General features: G+C 38.9%; 1 protein-coding gene across 1 annotated transcript in view; it reads left to right on the top strand.

Moving 5' to 3' along the window:
• The window catches only part of SPMIP4 (sperm microtubule inner protein 4), a 62,898-nt gene that overhangs the window by 28,916 nt on the left and 18,463 nt on the right, over nucleotides 1-15,519 (top strand). The window contains exons 4-6 of the mRNA XM_003407069.3: nucleotides 4,971-5,042; nucleotides 7,780-7,809; nucleotides 15,060-15,241. Of these exons, the coding sequence (XP_003407117.2) occupies nucleotides 4,971-5,042; nucleotides 7,780-7,809; nucleotides 15,060-15,241 (284 nt within the window). The remainder of the gene's footprint in view (nucleotides 1-4,970; nucleotides 5,043-7,779; nucleotides 7,810-15,059; nucleotides 15,242-15,519) is intronic.

Below are 15,519 nucleotides of genomic sequence, written 5' to 3'. Positions count from 1 at the left end.
TTTTATCAGCTGCTACAGTCTGAAATTGATCAAACATGCAATCAAGATGCATTGATAATTACTGGTGATTGGAATGCAAAAGTTGGAAACAAAGAAGAAGGATCAGTAGTTGGAAAATATGGCCTTGGTGATAGAAACAATGCTGGAGATCGAATGATAGAATTTTGCAAGACCAACGACTTCTTCATTGCAAATACCTTCTATTACCAACATAAATGGTGACTATTTTTTTTTTTTTTTATACACATGGACCTCACCAGATGGAATACACAGAAATCAAATTGACTACATCTGTGGAAAGAGACAATGGAAAAGCTCAATATCATCAGTCAGAACAAGGCCAGGGGCCGACTGTGGAACAGACCATCAATTGCTCATATGCAAGTTCATACTGAAACTGAAGAAAATCCGACCAAGTCCACGAGAGCCAAAATATGACCTTGAGTATAACCCACCTGAATTTAGAGACCATCTCAAGAATAGATTTGATGCACTGAACACTAGTGACTGAAGACCAGACAAGTTGTGGAATGACATCAAGGACATCATCCATGAAGAAAGCAAGAGGTCACTGAAAAAACAGGAAAGAAAGAAAAGACCAAGGTGGACGTCAGAGGAGACTCTGAAACTTGCTCTTGAGCGTCGAGCAGCTAAAGCAAAAGGAAGAATTGATGAAGTAAAAGAACTGAACAGAAGATTTCAAAGGTCCTTTCAAGAAGACAAAGTAAAGTATTATAATTACATATGCAAAGAGCTGGAGATAGAAAACCAAAAGGCAAGAACACGCTTGGGGTTTCCCCAGCTGAAAGAACTGAAGAAAAAATTCAAGCCTCGAGTTGCACTAGTGAAGGATTCCATGGGGAAAATACTAAACGACGCAGGAAGCATCAAAAGAAGATGGAAGGAATACACAGAGTCATTATACCAAAAAGAACTAGTTGATCCCAGTTTGAAGAGTGGCATCTGGGGTCTTAAACACTAGCAAGCAGCCATCTAAGATGCATCAGTTGGTCTCAACCCACCTAGATCAAAGGAGAATGAAGAACACCAAGGACAGAAGGCGATTACGAGCCCAAGAGACAGAAAGGGACACATGAACCAGAGATTACATCATCCTGAGACCAGAAGAACTAGATGGTGCCCAACTACAACCAGTGACTTCCCTGACAGGGAACACAACGGAGAACCCCTGAGGGAGCAGGAGAGCAGTGGGTTGCAGACCCCAAATTCTCATAAGACCAGACTTAATGGTCTGAGACTAGAAGGACCCCGGTGATCACGGCCCCCAGACCTTCTGTTGCCCTAGGACAGGAACAATTCCCTAAGCCAACTCTTCAGACACGGATTGGACTGGACAATGGGTTGGAGAGGGATGCTGGTGATGAGTGAGCTTCTTGGATCAGGTGGGCACTTGAGACTATGTTGGCATCTCCTGCCTGGAGTGGAGATGAGAGGGTGGAGGGGGTTAGAAGCTGGCAACATGGACACGAAAAGAGAGAGTGGAGGGAGAGAGTGGGCTGTCTCATTAGGGGAAGAGTAATTGGGAGTGTGTAGCAAGGTGTGTATATGGGTTTTTGTGTGAGAGACTGACTTGATTTGTAAACATTCACTTAAAGCACAATAAAAATTATTAAAAAAAAAAAAAAGAATTAGTTGATATTCACCCATTTCAAGAGGTGGCATATGATCAGGAACCGATGGTACTGAAGGAAGAAGTCCAAGCTACTTTGAAGGCATTGGTGAAAAACAAAGCTCCAGGAATTGATGGAATATCAGTTGAGATGTTTCAACAAACAGGTGCAGCACTGGAGGTGTTCTCTCATCTATGCCAAGAAATATGGACGACAGCTTCCTGGCCAACTGACTGGAACAGACCCATATTTATGCCTATTCCCAAGAAAGGTGATCCAACCAAATGTGGAAATTGTAGAACAATATCATTAATATCACACACAAGCAATATTTTGCTGAAGATTATTCAAAAACGGCTGCAGCAGTATATCAACAGGGAACTGCCAGAAATTCAGGCCGGTTTCAGAAGAGGACGTGGAACCAGGGATATCATTACTGATGTCAGATGGATCCTGGCTGAAAGCAGAGAATACTAGAAGGATGTTTACCTGTGTTTTATTGACTATGCAAAGGCATTCGACTGTGTGGATCATAACAAACTATAGATAACCTTGCGAAGAATGGGAATTCCAAAACACTTAATTGTGCTCATGAAGAACCTTTACATAGATCAAGAGGTAGTTGTTCGGGCAGAAAAAGGAGATCCTGATTGGTTTAAAGTCAGGAGAGGTGTATGTCAGGGTTGTATTCTTTCACTATACCTATTTATTTAATCTTTATGCTGAGCAAATAATCCAAGAATCTGGACTATATGAAGAAGAGGGGGGCATCAGGATTGGAGGAAGACTCATTAACAACCTGCGTTATGCAGATGACACAACCTTGCTTGCTGAAAGTGAGGAGGACTTGAAGCACTTACTAATGAAGATCAAAGATCACAGCCTTCAGTAGGAATTACAGCTCAACGTAAAGAAAACAAAAACCCTCACAACTGGACCGATGAGCAACATCATGATAAACGGAGAAAAGATTGAAGTTGTCAAGGATTTCGTTTTACTTGGATCCACAATCAACAGCCATGGAAGCAGCAGTCAAGAAATCAAAAGATGCACTGCATCGGGTAAATCTGCTCCAAATGACTCTTCAAAGTGTTGAAGAGCAAAGATGTCATCCTGAAGACTGACCCAAGCCATGATATTTTCAATCACATCATATGAATGTGAAAGCTGGACAATGAATAAGGAAGACCGAAGAAGAATTGATGCCTTTGAATTGTGGTGTTAGTGAAGAATATTGAATATACCATGGACTGCCAAAAGAACGAACAAATCATGGAAGAAGTACGGCCAGAATGCTCCTTAGAGGCGAGGATGGTGAGGCTGTGTCTTACATACTTTGGACATGTTGTCAGGAGGGATCAGTCCCTGGAGAAGGACATCATGCTTGGCAGAGTACAGGGTCAGCGGAAAAGAGGAAGACCCTCAACAAAGTGGATTGACACAGTGGCTGCAACGATGAGCTCAAGCGTAACAACGATTGTAAGGATGGCACAGGACCTGGCAGTGTTTCGTTCTGTTGTGCATAGGGTCTCTATGAGTCGGAACCAACTCAACTAACAACAGCAACAACAACATAATTTTTGCTGCTGTAATGAGTATAAAAGGATATTTTGTTTATCAGAATGCATTTCTCTGGATTTAGTTATATTGAGGAAACCCTGGTGGCCTACTGGTTAAGAGGTACAGCTGCTAACCAAAATAAAGGTTGGCAGTTCGAATCTACCAGGTGCTTATTGGAAACCATATGGGGCAGTTCTACTCTGTCCTATAGGGTCGCTGTGAGTTGGAATCAACGGCAGCTGGTTTTTAGTTAGGCTGGACGTTTTTTCCTGTGTTTACAGGCCATTTATATTTCCTTTTCTGTTCTTGGAAACCCTGGTGGCATAGTCATTAAGAGGTACAGCTGCTAAGCAAAAGGTTCGTACTTCAGATCCATCAGGTGCTCCTATAGGGTCACTATGAGTTGGAATCAACTCGATGCTAATGGGTTTGGGTTTTTTTTTGTTGTTCTTTCTCTTCTTATTCTTTCCCCCTTTTTATTGAGTATTTGTCTTTTTCTTACAGGTTTTATTAGCTCTCTATGTTGCTGTCGTTGTTAGGTGCCATCGAGTCAGTTCTAACTCATAGTGACCCCGTGTTCAACAGAACGAAACAGTGCCTGGTCCTGCACTATGTTTGAGGCCATTATTGCAGCCACTGTATCAGTCTATCTCTTCCTCTTTTTCACTAACCCTCTCCTTTACCAAGCATGTCTTCCTCCAGGGAATGACCCTTGCTGATAACATGTCCAAGGTATGTGAGACAAAGTCTCGCCGTCCTTGACTCTGGCTGTACTTCTTCCAGGACAGACTTGTTTGTTCTTTTAGCAGTCCATGGTATATTCAAAATTCTTCAGCAATAGCATAATTCAAAGACATCAATTCTTCTTTGGTCTTTCTTTAACATTGTCCAGCTTTCTCATGCATAAGAGGCGATTGAAAATATCATGGGTTGGGATAGGCACACCTTAGTCCTCAAAGTGACATCTTTGCTTTTCAACACTATAAAGAGGTCTTTTGCAGCTTATTTGCCCAATGCAATACGTCATTTGACTTCTTGATTGCGACTTCCATGGACATGGATTGTGGATCCAAGTAAAATGAAATCCTTGACAGCTTCAATCTTTTTCTGTTTACCATGATGTTGTTTATTGGTCCAGTTGTGAGGATTTTTTGTTTTCTTTATGTTGAGGTGTAATCCATACTGAAGGCTGTGCTTCAAGTCCTCTTCATTTTCAACAAGGAAGGTTGCGTCATCTGCACATCAAAGGTTGTTAATGAGTCTTCCACCAATCCTGATGCCACGTTCTTCATATGGTCCAGCTTCTTGGATTATTTGCTCAACATACAGGTTGAATAAGTATGGTGAAAGGATACAACCCTAATATACATCTTTCCTGATTTTAAACTACACATTATCTCCTTGTTCTATTCAAACGACTGCCTCTTGGTCTATGTACAGGTCCTCATGAGCACAATTAACTGTTCCAAAATCCCCTTTCTTCACAACGTTATGCATAATTCGTTATGATCCACACAGTTGAATTCCTGTGCGTCTTTAGAGTTTTAATCCATCTGAAATTATCTTTGTGAATAGTGTGAGATAGAGACCTAACTTTTTTTTCCAAATGGATAGTGGATTTTTCCTGCATTATTTATTGTAAAGTACATCCTTTTCCTTTAATTTAAAATGCTACCTTTTTGTATGCTGAATTTCCATATATACATACTTATGTCTTTTGCAGTCTCACTACTACACTGTGTTAATTTTTAAAATGTTTAATCTTTCCTTTCCTTTCAGAAAGCTTCCTATTGAACAATTCTATTATTTGACGCAGAACAAAAAAAGTAACGTCTATGGAAATGATTCCTTGTAAGTTTAGGTTTTTTTTTCTTTTTCCCTTAAAAAAAAAAACATGAGATCAAATAACATTTTTAAGTGGAAGTGAGCTATATGATAAATAAAATGCCTTAAAATGAGGACTTTTGGCGAAACGAAATGTATTTTTTAAAATAGAGATCATTACTATCAGAATCTAAGATCAAACAAAATAAAACCATTCAAAAAACCCACTAGTAGTTTGTAGTATTTAAATAAGTCAAGGAAAAAATATACAATATGAAAGAGTAATATCGGAAGGGATTTTAAAAGGTCACTGTAGTCCATTTCCCTGCCTTTGGCCTAGTTAGTTACTCAACCGTAACAGACAAGAATCCATTACATTTTTTAAAGGTTCATTGCAGATTTCACAGCGCCCCCAAGAAAAATTTTAATCAGAATTTTATGCCAGCAGTTTGTATGACAATCTACAAATAGCTCTTAATAAAACTGCTCCCTAAGCCTTCTCATTTTTCCATAAGGAATAAAACCAAACCCATTGCCATCGAGTCGATTCTGACTCTTAGTGACTGTATAGGACAGAGAAAAATTGCCCTGTAGGGTTTCCAAGGAGAGGCTGGTGGATTCCAACTGCTGACCTTTTGGTTAGCAATTGAGCTCTTAACCACTGTGCCACCAGAGTTCCTGAATAAGGAATATTGGTTATTAATTTATCCTTTGCTTACAGAGGTGTTATTTTCCAGTATATTAATTTTTTTACTCATTGAAATTGCTTGTCATATTTATTAAAATAAAGCCATACTTTTAATTTTCAGATAAAGATAAAACACTGACAATATTGAATAACAAAAAATCACTTCTTTACCTTTAACTATTAGAATTGTTCAACCAAAATAACTAAACCCATTGCCATTGAGTCAATTCCAACTCCCATACGGTTTCCAAGGAGTGCCTGGTGGATTCAAACTGCCAACCTTTTGGTTAGCAGCCGTAGCACTTAATCACTATGCCATCAAGGTTTCCTTAGAATTGTTAAAACCAGAAAAACAAACCTACTGCCATCGAGTCAATTCCAACTCATAGCGAGCCTACAGGACAGGGTGGAACTGCCCCATAGAGTTTCCAAGGAGCAGCTGGTGGATTTGAGCCGCCAACCTTTTTGTCAGCAGCCATAGCACTTAACCACTACGCCACCATGGTTTTCTTAGAATTGTTAGCAATCTGTTAATAGGTAAGAAGTTATATAGATTTTTGCCACTAGAGGGAGCCAAAAAGACATGAATGTGTCATTGCTAGGCCACCAGCCTTAAAAACAAAAACGAAACCCATTGCCATTGAGTGATTGTGACTCAAAGTGACCCTATAGGACAGAGTAGAACTGCTACATAGAGTTTCCAAGGAACAGCAGGTGGATTCGAACTGCCCACCTTTTGGTTAGCAGCCGAGCTCTTAACCACTGCAATGGCAGTGCCCGTTTGCCTTTGGGATTAGTGAATTTTGCAAAACAGATGAGGAACATGGCAGTAAATTGATGTACTGGCTCAGATTAAAGAAGTGCTATCTCTGAGCATCTGTTATTTTCATTTTATCTTTTCAAATTTTTAAGTTTTTTTTTTTAAGTTTTATTTTTCATTTTTGGATCAAATCAAGTTTAGGCATATTGTCAATATCATGGCAAAATTTGTCACTTGAGAACAATTTTAGATGCCAATTTAATGCTTTATATATAGTAGCCAATCTAGTAACTCTAGATCTCTTGGATTGCTGTACTCATCCACTCCCCAACCCCCAACTCAACCAGAAATATGGCTGGAAGACAAGACATGCTTTTTTTAGTCCAAGCCCACAAACTCAGAGTCCAATAAAGATATAGACCTTTAATGGTCACGTGAATTCTGTTTATAGGATAATAAAATCATATAGCTTATATACCACTTTCTAGTGATTTTCCTCTATAAAATTAAACAGTATGTTTAATGTTACCGATCCTTACTATCAAATTGACAGCATTTTGTTCCTTTTTTGTATCTAAAGTCTTAGAATCTTATTTCATAGGCTGAAATTAATTATTAAATTCAAATGTAAGTGGATGGCTGTTCCTCCCTCGCATAGTATGGACTTTGTTCCAGGACTGCAGTGTAATTCCTTGGCATACAAGTCTCAGAGTAATTAGTAAACATAACCTTGGAATGAACTGGTTCATAAAAGACGTGCTTCCAGGAATTTGGACAGTTTTATTCCAGCTTCTCTGTCGACTGGCAGCATTTATTATCATGGGTACTTAACAGCCTGGGCAAAGGGGGAAAGCTCATGCAGTTCTTGCATTTCCTCTCCAACCAGGCCACGCTTGGGTCACTTTAGATCATGTAATTGCATCACATGCGTGATGTCAGGCTCCCTCAGAGCACCCCAGCTACTGCCTGACTATGAAAGTGAATGTCAGTGAGAACCAGAGCTCTGTGATGGCTAGAAGTAGTCAGCCCGAGTACCTTCACGGCCAGTAAGAAATGCGAAAAGTGTGGTGAGTGGGGCCGAGAATAAATGGAAAGGAAAAAAAAAAATTAGTAGACAACTTAGATATGTAAATATCATCATATTTTTCTGCCTTGTCAATATTCAGTGTTCCAGAAAGTGAACCAAGAATATAATCTTGATGACACTACCTTTGAAAATGGGATACATCTTTATTTTTAAGTATATTTCTAATAGGAATATAAACTTTAACAAATCCTTAATATAAATTATAATTTGTTTCCTGTTTTTATTCTAGGATTCCCAAACCACCTAATGCTATGGTAGAGTGAGTATACAACTTATATTTTCTTTCCATATTATAATCAAGAAAAAAATATTGGTATTCTCTATGTCTTAGACAAGTATGAGGACTAATGAGACTTTTCATGAAAGTTTTTTTTTTTTAACAATTGGGAGGAGAGGCTGGTGCAGGTATGTCTAAGTTATCTACTTCTGCTCTAACAGAAATACCGCAAGTGGATTGCTTTAACAAACTGAAATTTATTCTCTCGGTCTGAGAGGCTAGAAGTTCAAATTCAGGGCATCAGCTCCAGAGGAGAGCTTTCTCCCCCTGTCAGTTCTGGGGGAAGGTCATCAATCTTCCCTTGTACTAGGAATTTCTCAGTGCAGGGACCCCGAGTTCAAAGGACACACTCTGTGCCTGGCTCTTCTTGCTTGGTGATCCCTCTCCTCTCTGCTCAATTCCCTGTTTTTCTCAAAAGAGACTGACTTAAGATACACCCTAATCCTGTAGATTAAGTCCTGCCTCGTTAACATAACAGCCTCTAATCCTGCCTCACTGACATCATAGAAGTTAGGATTTACAACACGTAGGATACCTATAGGGTCGCTATGAGTCGGAATCGACTTGACGGCACTGGGGTTGGCTGGGTTAGGATAATCACATCAGATCACAAAACGATGGAAAACCACACAATACTGTGAATCATGTATGGCCTAGCCAAGTTGATATACATTTCTGGGGGGCACAATTCAATCCATAACAAGTTCCAAGTATTATTGGGATAATGATATATTTTATAATTATAACGGTATTATTAATTTCCTCCAATTATATCTCCTCTCAATCTTTTTTTTCTCAGTTAATGCAAAAGACCTGCTCAAAAGGCTGTTAAAGTTAAGACCCAGTTTGTTGTCATTGTTCGTTTTTAAAAACAACTATGTGAAGAATCCTTCTGGATTTTTCAAATTATCTTCTTAGCAAGATAGGCTTTTTATTTTAGAAGTTTTATATTTGTAGAATTATTGGGAAGATGATACAGAGAATTCCGTATACCCCACACCATTTCCCCTGTTAACATCTTACATTAGCATGGTTCATTTATCACAATTAGTGAACCAATATTAATACATTATTACTAATTTAAATCCATACTTCATATTTCCTCAGTTTTTCCTTAATGTCCTTTTTTCTGTTCCAGGACCCTATCTAGAATACTGTATAACATTTAATCCAAGGAATCCTTACATTTCTCTTGGTTTTGATAGTTTCTCAGATTTTCCTTGTTTTTGATGACCTTGGCAGTTTTTAGAATTATTGGTCAGGTATTTGCAGAATACCCCTCAACTGAGATTTGTCTGATGTATTTCTCATGATTAGACTGCATAATGTTTTGGGGAAGAAGACTACGGAGGTAAAGTGCAGTGTTTGTCACATCACATCAAGGGTACATACTATCAAATATATCACTGTTGATGTTGACATTGACCATCTGTTAGAGGTAGTGCTTGATAGCTTTCTCCACTATAAAGTTACTCTTTTGTTTCCCACTTTCAGTAGTGTACTCTGGAAGAAAGCCACTATGCACAGCCACTCTTAAGGAGTCTGGACTTATGCTCCACCTCCTTGAGGCAGGATATCTACATAAATTATTTGGAATTCTTCTGCATGGGCGATCCATTTATTTTATTCAGTCATTTACTCAGATCACTATGGGCTCATGGATATTTACTTACACTTTGGCTTATAATCCAATACTACTCTTCTTTTTTGCTCAGGGGTAGTCATTGGGAGCTCTTTCAGCTGGCTCCTAAATCCCTTTGTCACATCCCATCATTGTGAGGACTTTTTTTTTTTTTTGTCACTTACTTACTTTTTCGTACTACAAAATTCTCCAGGCTCATCTAGTATATTTCCTGCCCCAGTGCTAAGAATCAACCATTTCTCCAAAGACCCCTGATTCCTTTTATGGGAGAATGGTATCAGAAACCAAGATCTGGTCACTAGATGTGCTTGGTGCCACTGGAATCTCACCAATCTTAACTGAAAATATTAAGCTGAATATTAAGAACATAAAGACTATTAAAGTTAGGGCCTAGTTTTTTTGTTTGTTTTAAAACAACTATGTGAAGAACCCTTGTTAGAGACTTTTCAAATTATCTTCTTAACAAGATGAAAAGTAAAGCCCTTTTTATTGGGTTGTTTCCTTGGATTCATGTTTCTGCCTGAATCCCATTAAGCCCCATAGTCTCTTCCTTTGACCTGAGCTCCTCAAACTTCCCTTCAAAGTGCTGTGTAACATCTTGGTGAAGGATACAATGCAGATTGAGTCCGGAGATAGCCCATGCCTCCTCTAACTAAATGATTCATAAAAAAGGAACCCAATTCCTGTGTTTAAGTATGTATGTGGTTAAATGAGTGCTTAACATTCTGCCTTTTCCTTATTATTTCCTTTCTGTTTAAGGGTGTTGCCTGATTAGGGTCCATGCCCTGGAGCAGTCGAGCCAGTAAAACATACTCCAAGTTAGAAAGAGTGAGAAAGTTTATTAAGGAGATTTATACATCAATAATTTTTTATTTTATACATCTTCAGGGACCTAGCAGCAACACAGGCTGTCTGTATGGAATCCCAAAGAGCAGTTTTACATTACAGCTTATATAGAATCTTAACAAGGGTTACAAGTGTCTTTGTAGTCCCCTGCCAGACATTTCTTTATTAGGCTAAAGATATTCATATCAGATACCTGGGCTCTGATTTTCCTGTGGGTTTTAGGCCACGTGGTCGGACATAACAAAAGGTTATTTGCATCATTTTAAAACAAAGAACAAAGTCATTAACATTTGGTCAAAACAAAGTCATTAACAGAGGTATGTGAAGGAGGAGGCAGGCAGAACAAGAAGAAGAGCTTATAGGTTCATTATGGCATTAGTTATGTCAAGCTCTCAGTTGCCTGTTTTGAAAAAGGAGAAAACATGCTGGGGAGTATTGGGGTCACAAGAGCTTAAAACACAAAGTAAAAAGCAATCTTTATGAATCATTTAATATAATAAGAGGGTAATTATTTTCTATACAGTCTTAATTTAAAAGAAGAAAATATATTTTGGTCATTTAATACAGTTGTACCCACAACTTGAATGGGAATGGAAACGTTCAGTTTTGAAGGTAGAGTTTTGCAATTTTTTTTTTAATAACCTTTTTAATACATACAAGAAATTGAGTAAAATCTCATACATTTCTCAACACACACAGTTCACAGCTTTCAGGTATTAGAGTAAAATATGTTTCCCTCAATTGTTACCATATATCTTTTTATACTAGTTGCTGGGAAGTATACATTTCTAGAATCCAATGGAAATAGAATCTTTGCCTCAGTGATCCCAAATGATCAGAATTACTCAAGGCCTCTCCCTGCTTTCTTACCTCCCCCACCTTTTACCTCTTCCTCAGGAAGCCAGAATCCTAGCTGCAAACTGGAACCAGATTTCAGGGCCTACGTATACGCATTTTGCACATTTACTTTCTGTCCAGGGGTCCAGTCATCAGAAGGAAATGGCTCATGGAATTACTGTGGTTCGTGTGTGCACATGCACACATGTGTGAAAGAGAGATTTAATACGCTTTCTTACCTTTAGAACTTGTTTTCTAAATTAACAAGTTAAACCACCTTCTGGCCATGTCTCTGTAATAAAAAAAAAAAAAAAAAGGATATAATGAAAACAAAATGTAATGGTATTTGTTCAGGAAGTTCTGTCAACCATCAGATTAAGGAAATCAGACCGCCTTGCCTGGCCTCTGGCCTGGTACAAGTTAGTGTTTACCTTGTTGGAAGATTCTGATAAAGAATGCAGATAAAGCACTTAGCATGTAAGCGTTTTATTACTGTTGTAGTTGTTAAAAAACAGTTAAAGGCAGTGCCTGCTCACTCAGCAGTTGCAGTGTCTAATGACCTCCCGGATTACCTACTGAGATATTTTCTGTAGACAGTGGATTGGTATGACAACTTTGTAAAATATTCATACCACATTTTCTTAAACTACAGTCAAGTCCATGGGAAATGGTATCAGAGGCTCAGGAATTAGTCCCACTGATCCCACATCTTAGCAGCTCCATCTGGCACATTCTGAGAGGAACCCAAGAGACTCAAAATGAATTTTCTACACAGATAAGTTAATTAGCACATATTAAAACAATCATTATATTTCAACTTACTCCATAAGGAATTATATTTCAACTTACTCTATTAGCAACTCTTTCTAGTATGCTTCGTGACTACATACTGGTTATTGAACAGTATGTAAACTCTAGCCTATTTCACTCCTCACTGTCCTCAGAATCTTTTCTCCTTGTCAAGGTCCCCTGCTTCCTGACTACTCTTCCTTAAAATGAATAAGGCAAGCCCCCAAGGCTTTGAATGTGCAAGACTCTCCCTTAGAAGATATTTTGTACGTCGAGTTGATTTTCGACTCATAGCAAGTCTGTGTGATAAAGCAGAACCACCCAATAGGGCTTTAGACTGTAATCTTTACAGAAGCAGATCACCAGGTCCTCCTCCTATGGAACAGCTGGGTAGTTTCAAACCGCCAACCTTTTGGTTAACAGCGGAGCACTTAACCATTGTGCCACCAGGGCTCCTGGCTTTATACTAGAGCACAGCAAACTCCATCTTTTTCATACTCGAATAGACTGAGCATTCTCTCCATGCACACGAATATGTCCTGGCTTTATCTACACAAATGCAGTTTACTAAAACTATAATGCCCACTTATTTTAAGCATATTTGTAAGGAAGGGCAAATTAATTTGAGGGGCTCAGTTTACTATAGAATCCACTGAGTTGGATATTGGAAAACATCTAGAACAAATGAATGTCATTTTGTGGTATATAAAATGACATTCATCCAGTATTAGTTTATTTTGCTTAGTTACTACACAGCGTTTTTGGCCAGGGCATCACTGGACCACAGGGAAGTCAGCTGGAGTTCAGCAGTGCTTGGTCCTATGTTCTCACAGAATCACAGCCGTGACTGTACCCAGCTATCAGACCTTACACCATGCTGTGTCATAGTTCATAAGGCATTTTTTAAGCCAAGTAAATAAATTGAAAAAGTATTTAGTGACTAGCAATGAAAAAAATTCTATAACGAATTCAAAATTGTCTTCCAGTAAGAGACTTTATGACAGGGACAAGAAAACTGAATCAGTTTATACACACACACAAAAGGAGTTAACTGGCCTCATGAATGACTTTTGCCCAGAGCCCAGACCTCTTGTGGTATCCATAAAAGACCAGGAACTTTGCTAAGAATTTTGAATGGCTAGGTATTTCAGAGACCCCACCGAAATGCCAAGCAAATTCAATTCAGTACAGATTTGTATGCGCCATGCTGAGTAAGCAGGAGAGACCTGGATTTGGGGCTGGGCTACTGCAGCATGTTATCTGCCAGTCAGAGGATCTGGGCTTGGAAGCAAAGCTTCATGATACTACTTAAGATACCAAACCCTGTGCCGTCGAGTCGATTCCGACACATACTACTTAAGATACCTTAGTGAATTTGCCATTTTAGCTGTTGGTCCATGAAGCTGTTTCTTCCTGACACTTTGATTTGCATGCCATTGAGACTATATGGCAAAAAAAACAACCAAAAATGCTTGGGATTGAAAAATACGATGGAAAAGCAATGAGGTATTTCAAACTAAGTGTCTTATAGAAGCTATTCTCACATAGTCACACCGTATACAGTTATTTGCAGAAGCTATTCTGCCAATTCCTAGATAGAAAGAGTGTGAAAGGAAAGACTCTATAACAAGACTCCAACACTAACAATCATGGTATAACCTGTGGGTTTATTTTGGCCTGGTAAATGTCAGCATTAAACAGTGTTCCCATAGCTTCTGTAGATTGACTCTAAAGAGTTTATACTCTTTCTGTAGCTCTCCGCCTCTAAGTGCACCCAGCACCCAGATGTCTGTCACATGCAGACTTCTCACTGCGTGCCTGTGCTCTTTGAAGATTGGAGGCCCACCTGGTATCGCTTTTTCCTACTTTCATTTCCAATTCTATCCTTGTATTTAGTTTAGACAGCTTCTACAAGGATTTCTTTAACTTCTGCCACTTCTCCAGATGATAGGAAAATTATATCCCTGAGGCCTTTTAACTTTTTTTTTTCCTTTAATGTACTAGCTATTTTTGGCTTTTTTATTTCTAAATAGCACTGCGTATATCAACAGCCTGTATATTTTGTTAGTTAATTGCTTAAAGAAATAAATGGCCTGGGTTGGAAGTTCGGTGCAACTTTGCATTGCTGAAACTGGATGCTCAAAACTGTTCCACAAATAATTAGAGTATCCTCTAATCCCATTAAAGCAAGAGGCAGGAATTGAAAGCAACTAGAAATTCTTCCTGTAGCATTGTCAACACCACACAATTCAGGTGTCTTTTGCTTGATATTTTTTGTTGTTGTTGGATTTATTTTATTTCTTATTGTGGTAAATACATGTATATATAGGGAGCAGGGGCAGTTCAGTGCAGAATATTTGCCTTCCATGTGGGAGACCTGGGTTCAGTTCCTGGCCAGCACACCTCATGCACAACCATCACTCTTTGATCAGTGGAGACTCTCATGTTGCTCTGGTGCTTACCAAGCTTCAGCGGAGCTTCCAGACTAAGACGGACTAGGAAGAAAGGCCTTGCGATCTACTTCCAAAAATCACCCAGTAAAAACCCCTTGGATCACAACAGTTCATCTACAACCGGTCATTGGAATGGCACAGGACTAAGCAGCATTCTGTTCATTTGTGCATGAAGTCACAATGAGTAGGGGGTGATTCCACAGCAGCTAACAACAACACATATATATGGAACAAAACGTTTGTCATTTCAACATTTTTTTACATGTTCAATTTAGTGATATTAATTATGTTCATCTTGTTCAGCCATCACCACTGTTTCTACATTTTTCTGTCACTCTTAGTGCTTCATATTTTTTATGCCAATTATGAAACCATTATTTATTCCCTGATAAATAATTCAAGTATGATTTATTAAAAAAGTAAAATTTGTTTATTTGTCTTAGGAAAGTTTCATATGTTTAATGGTATACATGGCACTTATATTCCACCAGAATGCCAATTCCATGAGTAGAGGGACTGCCTGGTTCACTGTCGTACACCAGGGCCTAGAACAGTACCCGGCACAAAGAAGGGCCTCAATACATAGCTGATGATGAATTTTTTGACTGTATTTTTTCCATTCTGTTTTGTTTTGCCTTGTCTTGTTTGCTCAACGAAATCTTAAGAGAAATCTGCTGCCCGTATCCAGTTGAACACCCCTACAACACCCACATCTCTCGCTGTGCCATGTTCCCGACCTTCACATCACCCAAGGAGCTCTACACTGGCATTAAAGCCCGCAGCCAACAGCCATTTCCCCCAACTGTGCCAACGAAGGCTTACGATACAATGATTTTGAAGACAAGAGGTAAAATGTGATTTGGGATTAGAACAATATTAATTTTTTTTATTATTGGAGTTTATTCAAGAATAAAATTAAAGAAAGCAAGTGGCACAAAGGACTGTACTTATCAGTTGAGTGACTCATGTGACTCGTGTGTAGATGAGTGAAGACGTGATTCATCAGTAGATGAGGAAAGTGATACTCGGCCGTTGCTGCACATTACTATCAGTCCCACCATAGTCAGCTTTAATCAGATTCCCCACAGAGGCTCCTAACCTTTCTACTTTCTACACGATGCCCTC

Source organism: Loxodonta africana, chromosome 8, assembly GCF_030014295.1.
Source record: "Loxodonta africana isolate mLoxAfr1 chromosome 8, mLoxAfr1.hap2, whole genome shotgun sequence".
NCBI classification, from domain to species: Eukaryota; Metazoa; Chordata; class Mammalia; order Proboscidea; family Elephantidae; genus Loxodonta; species Loxodonta africana.
This window is presented reverse-complemented; position numbering and strand designations above follow the sequence as displayed.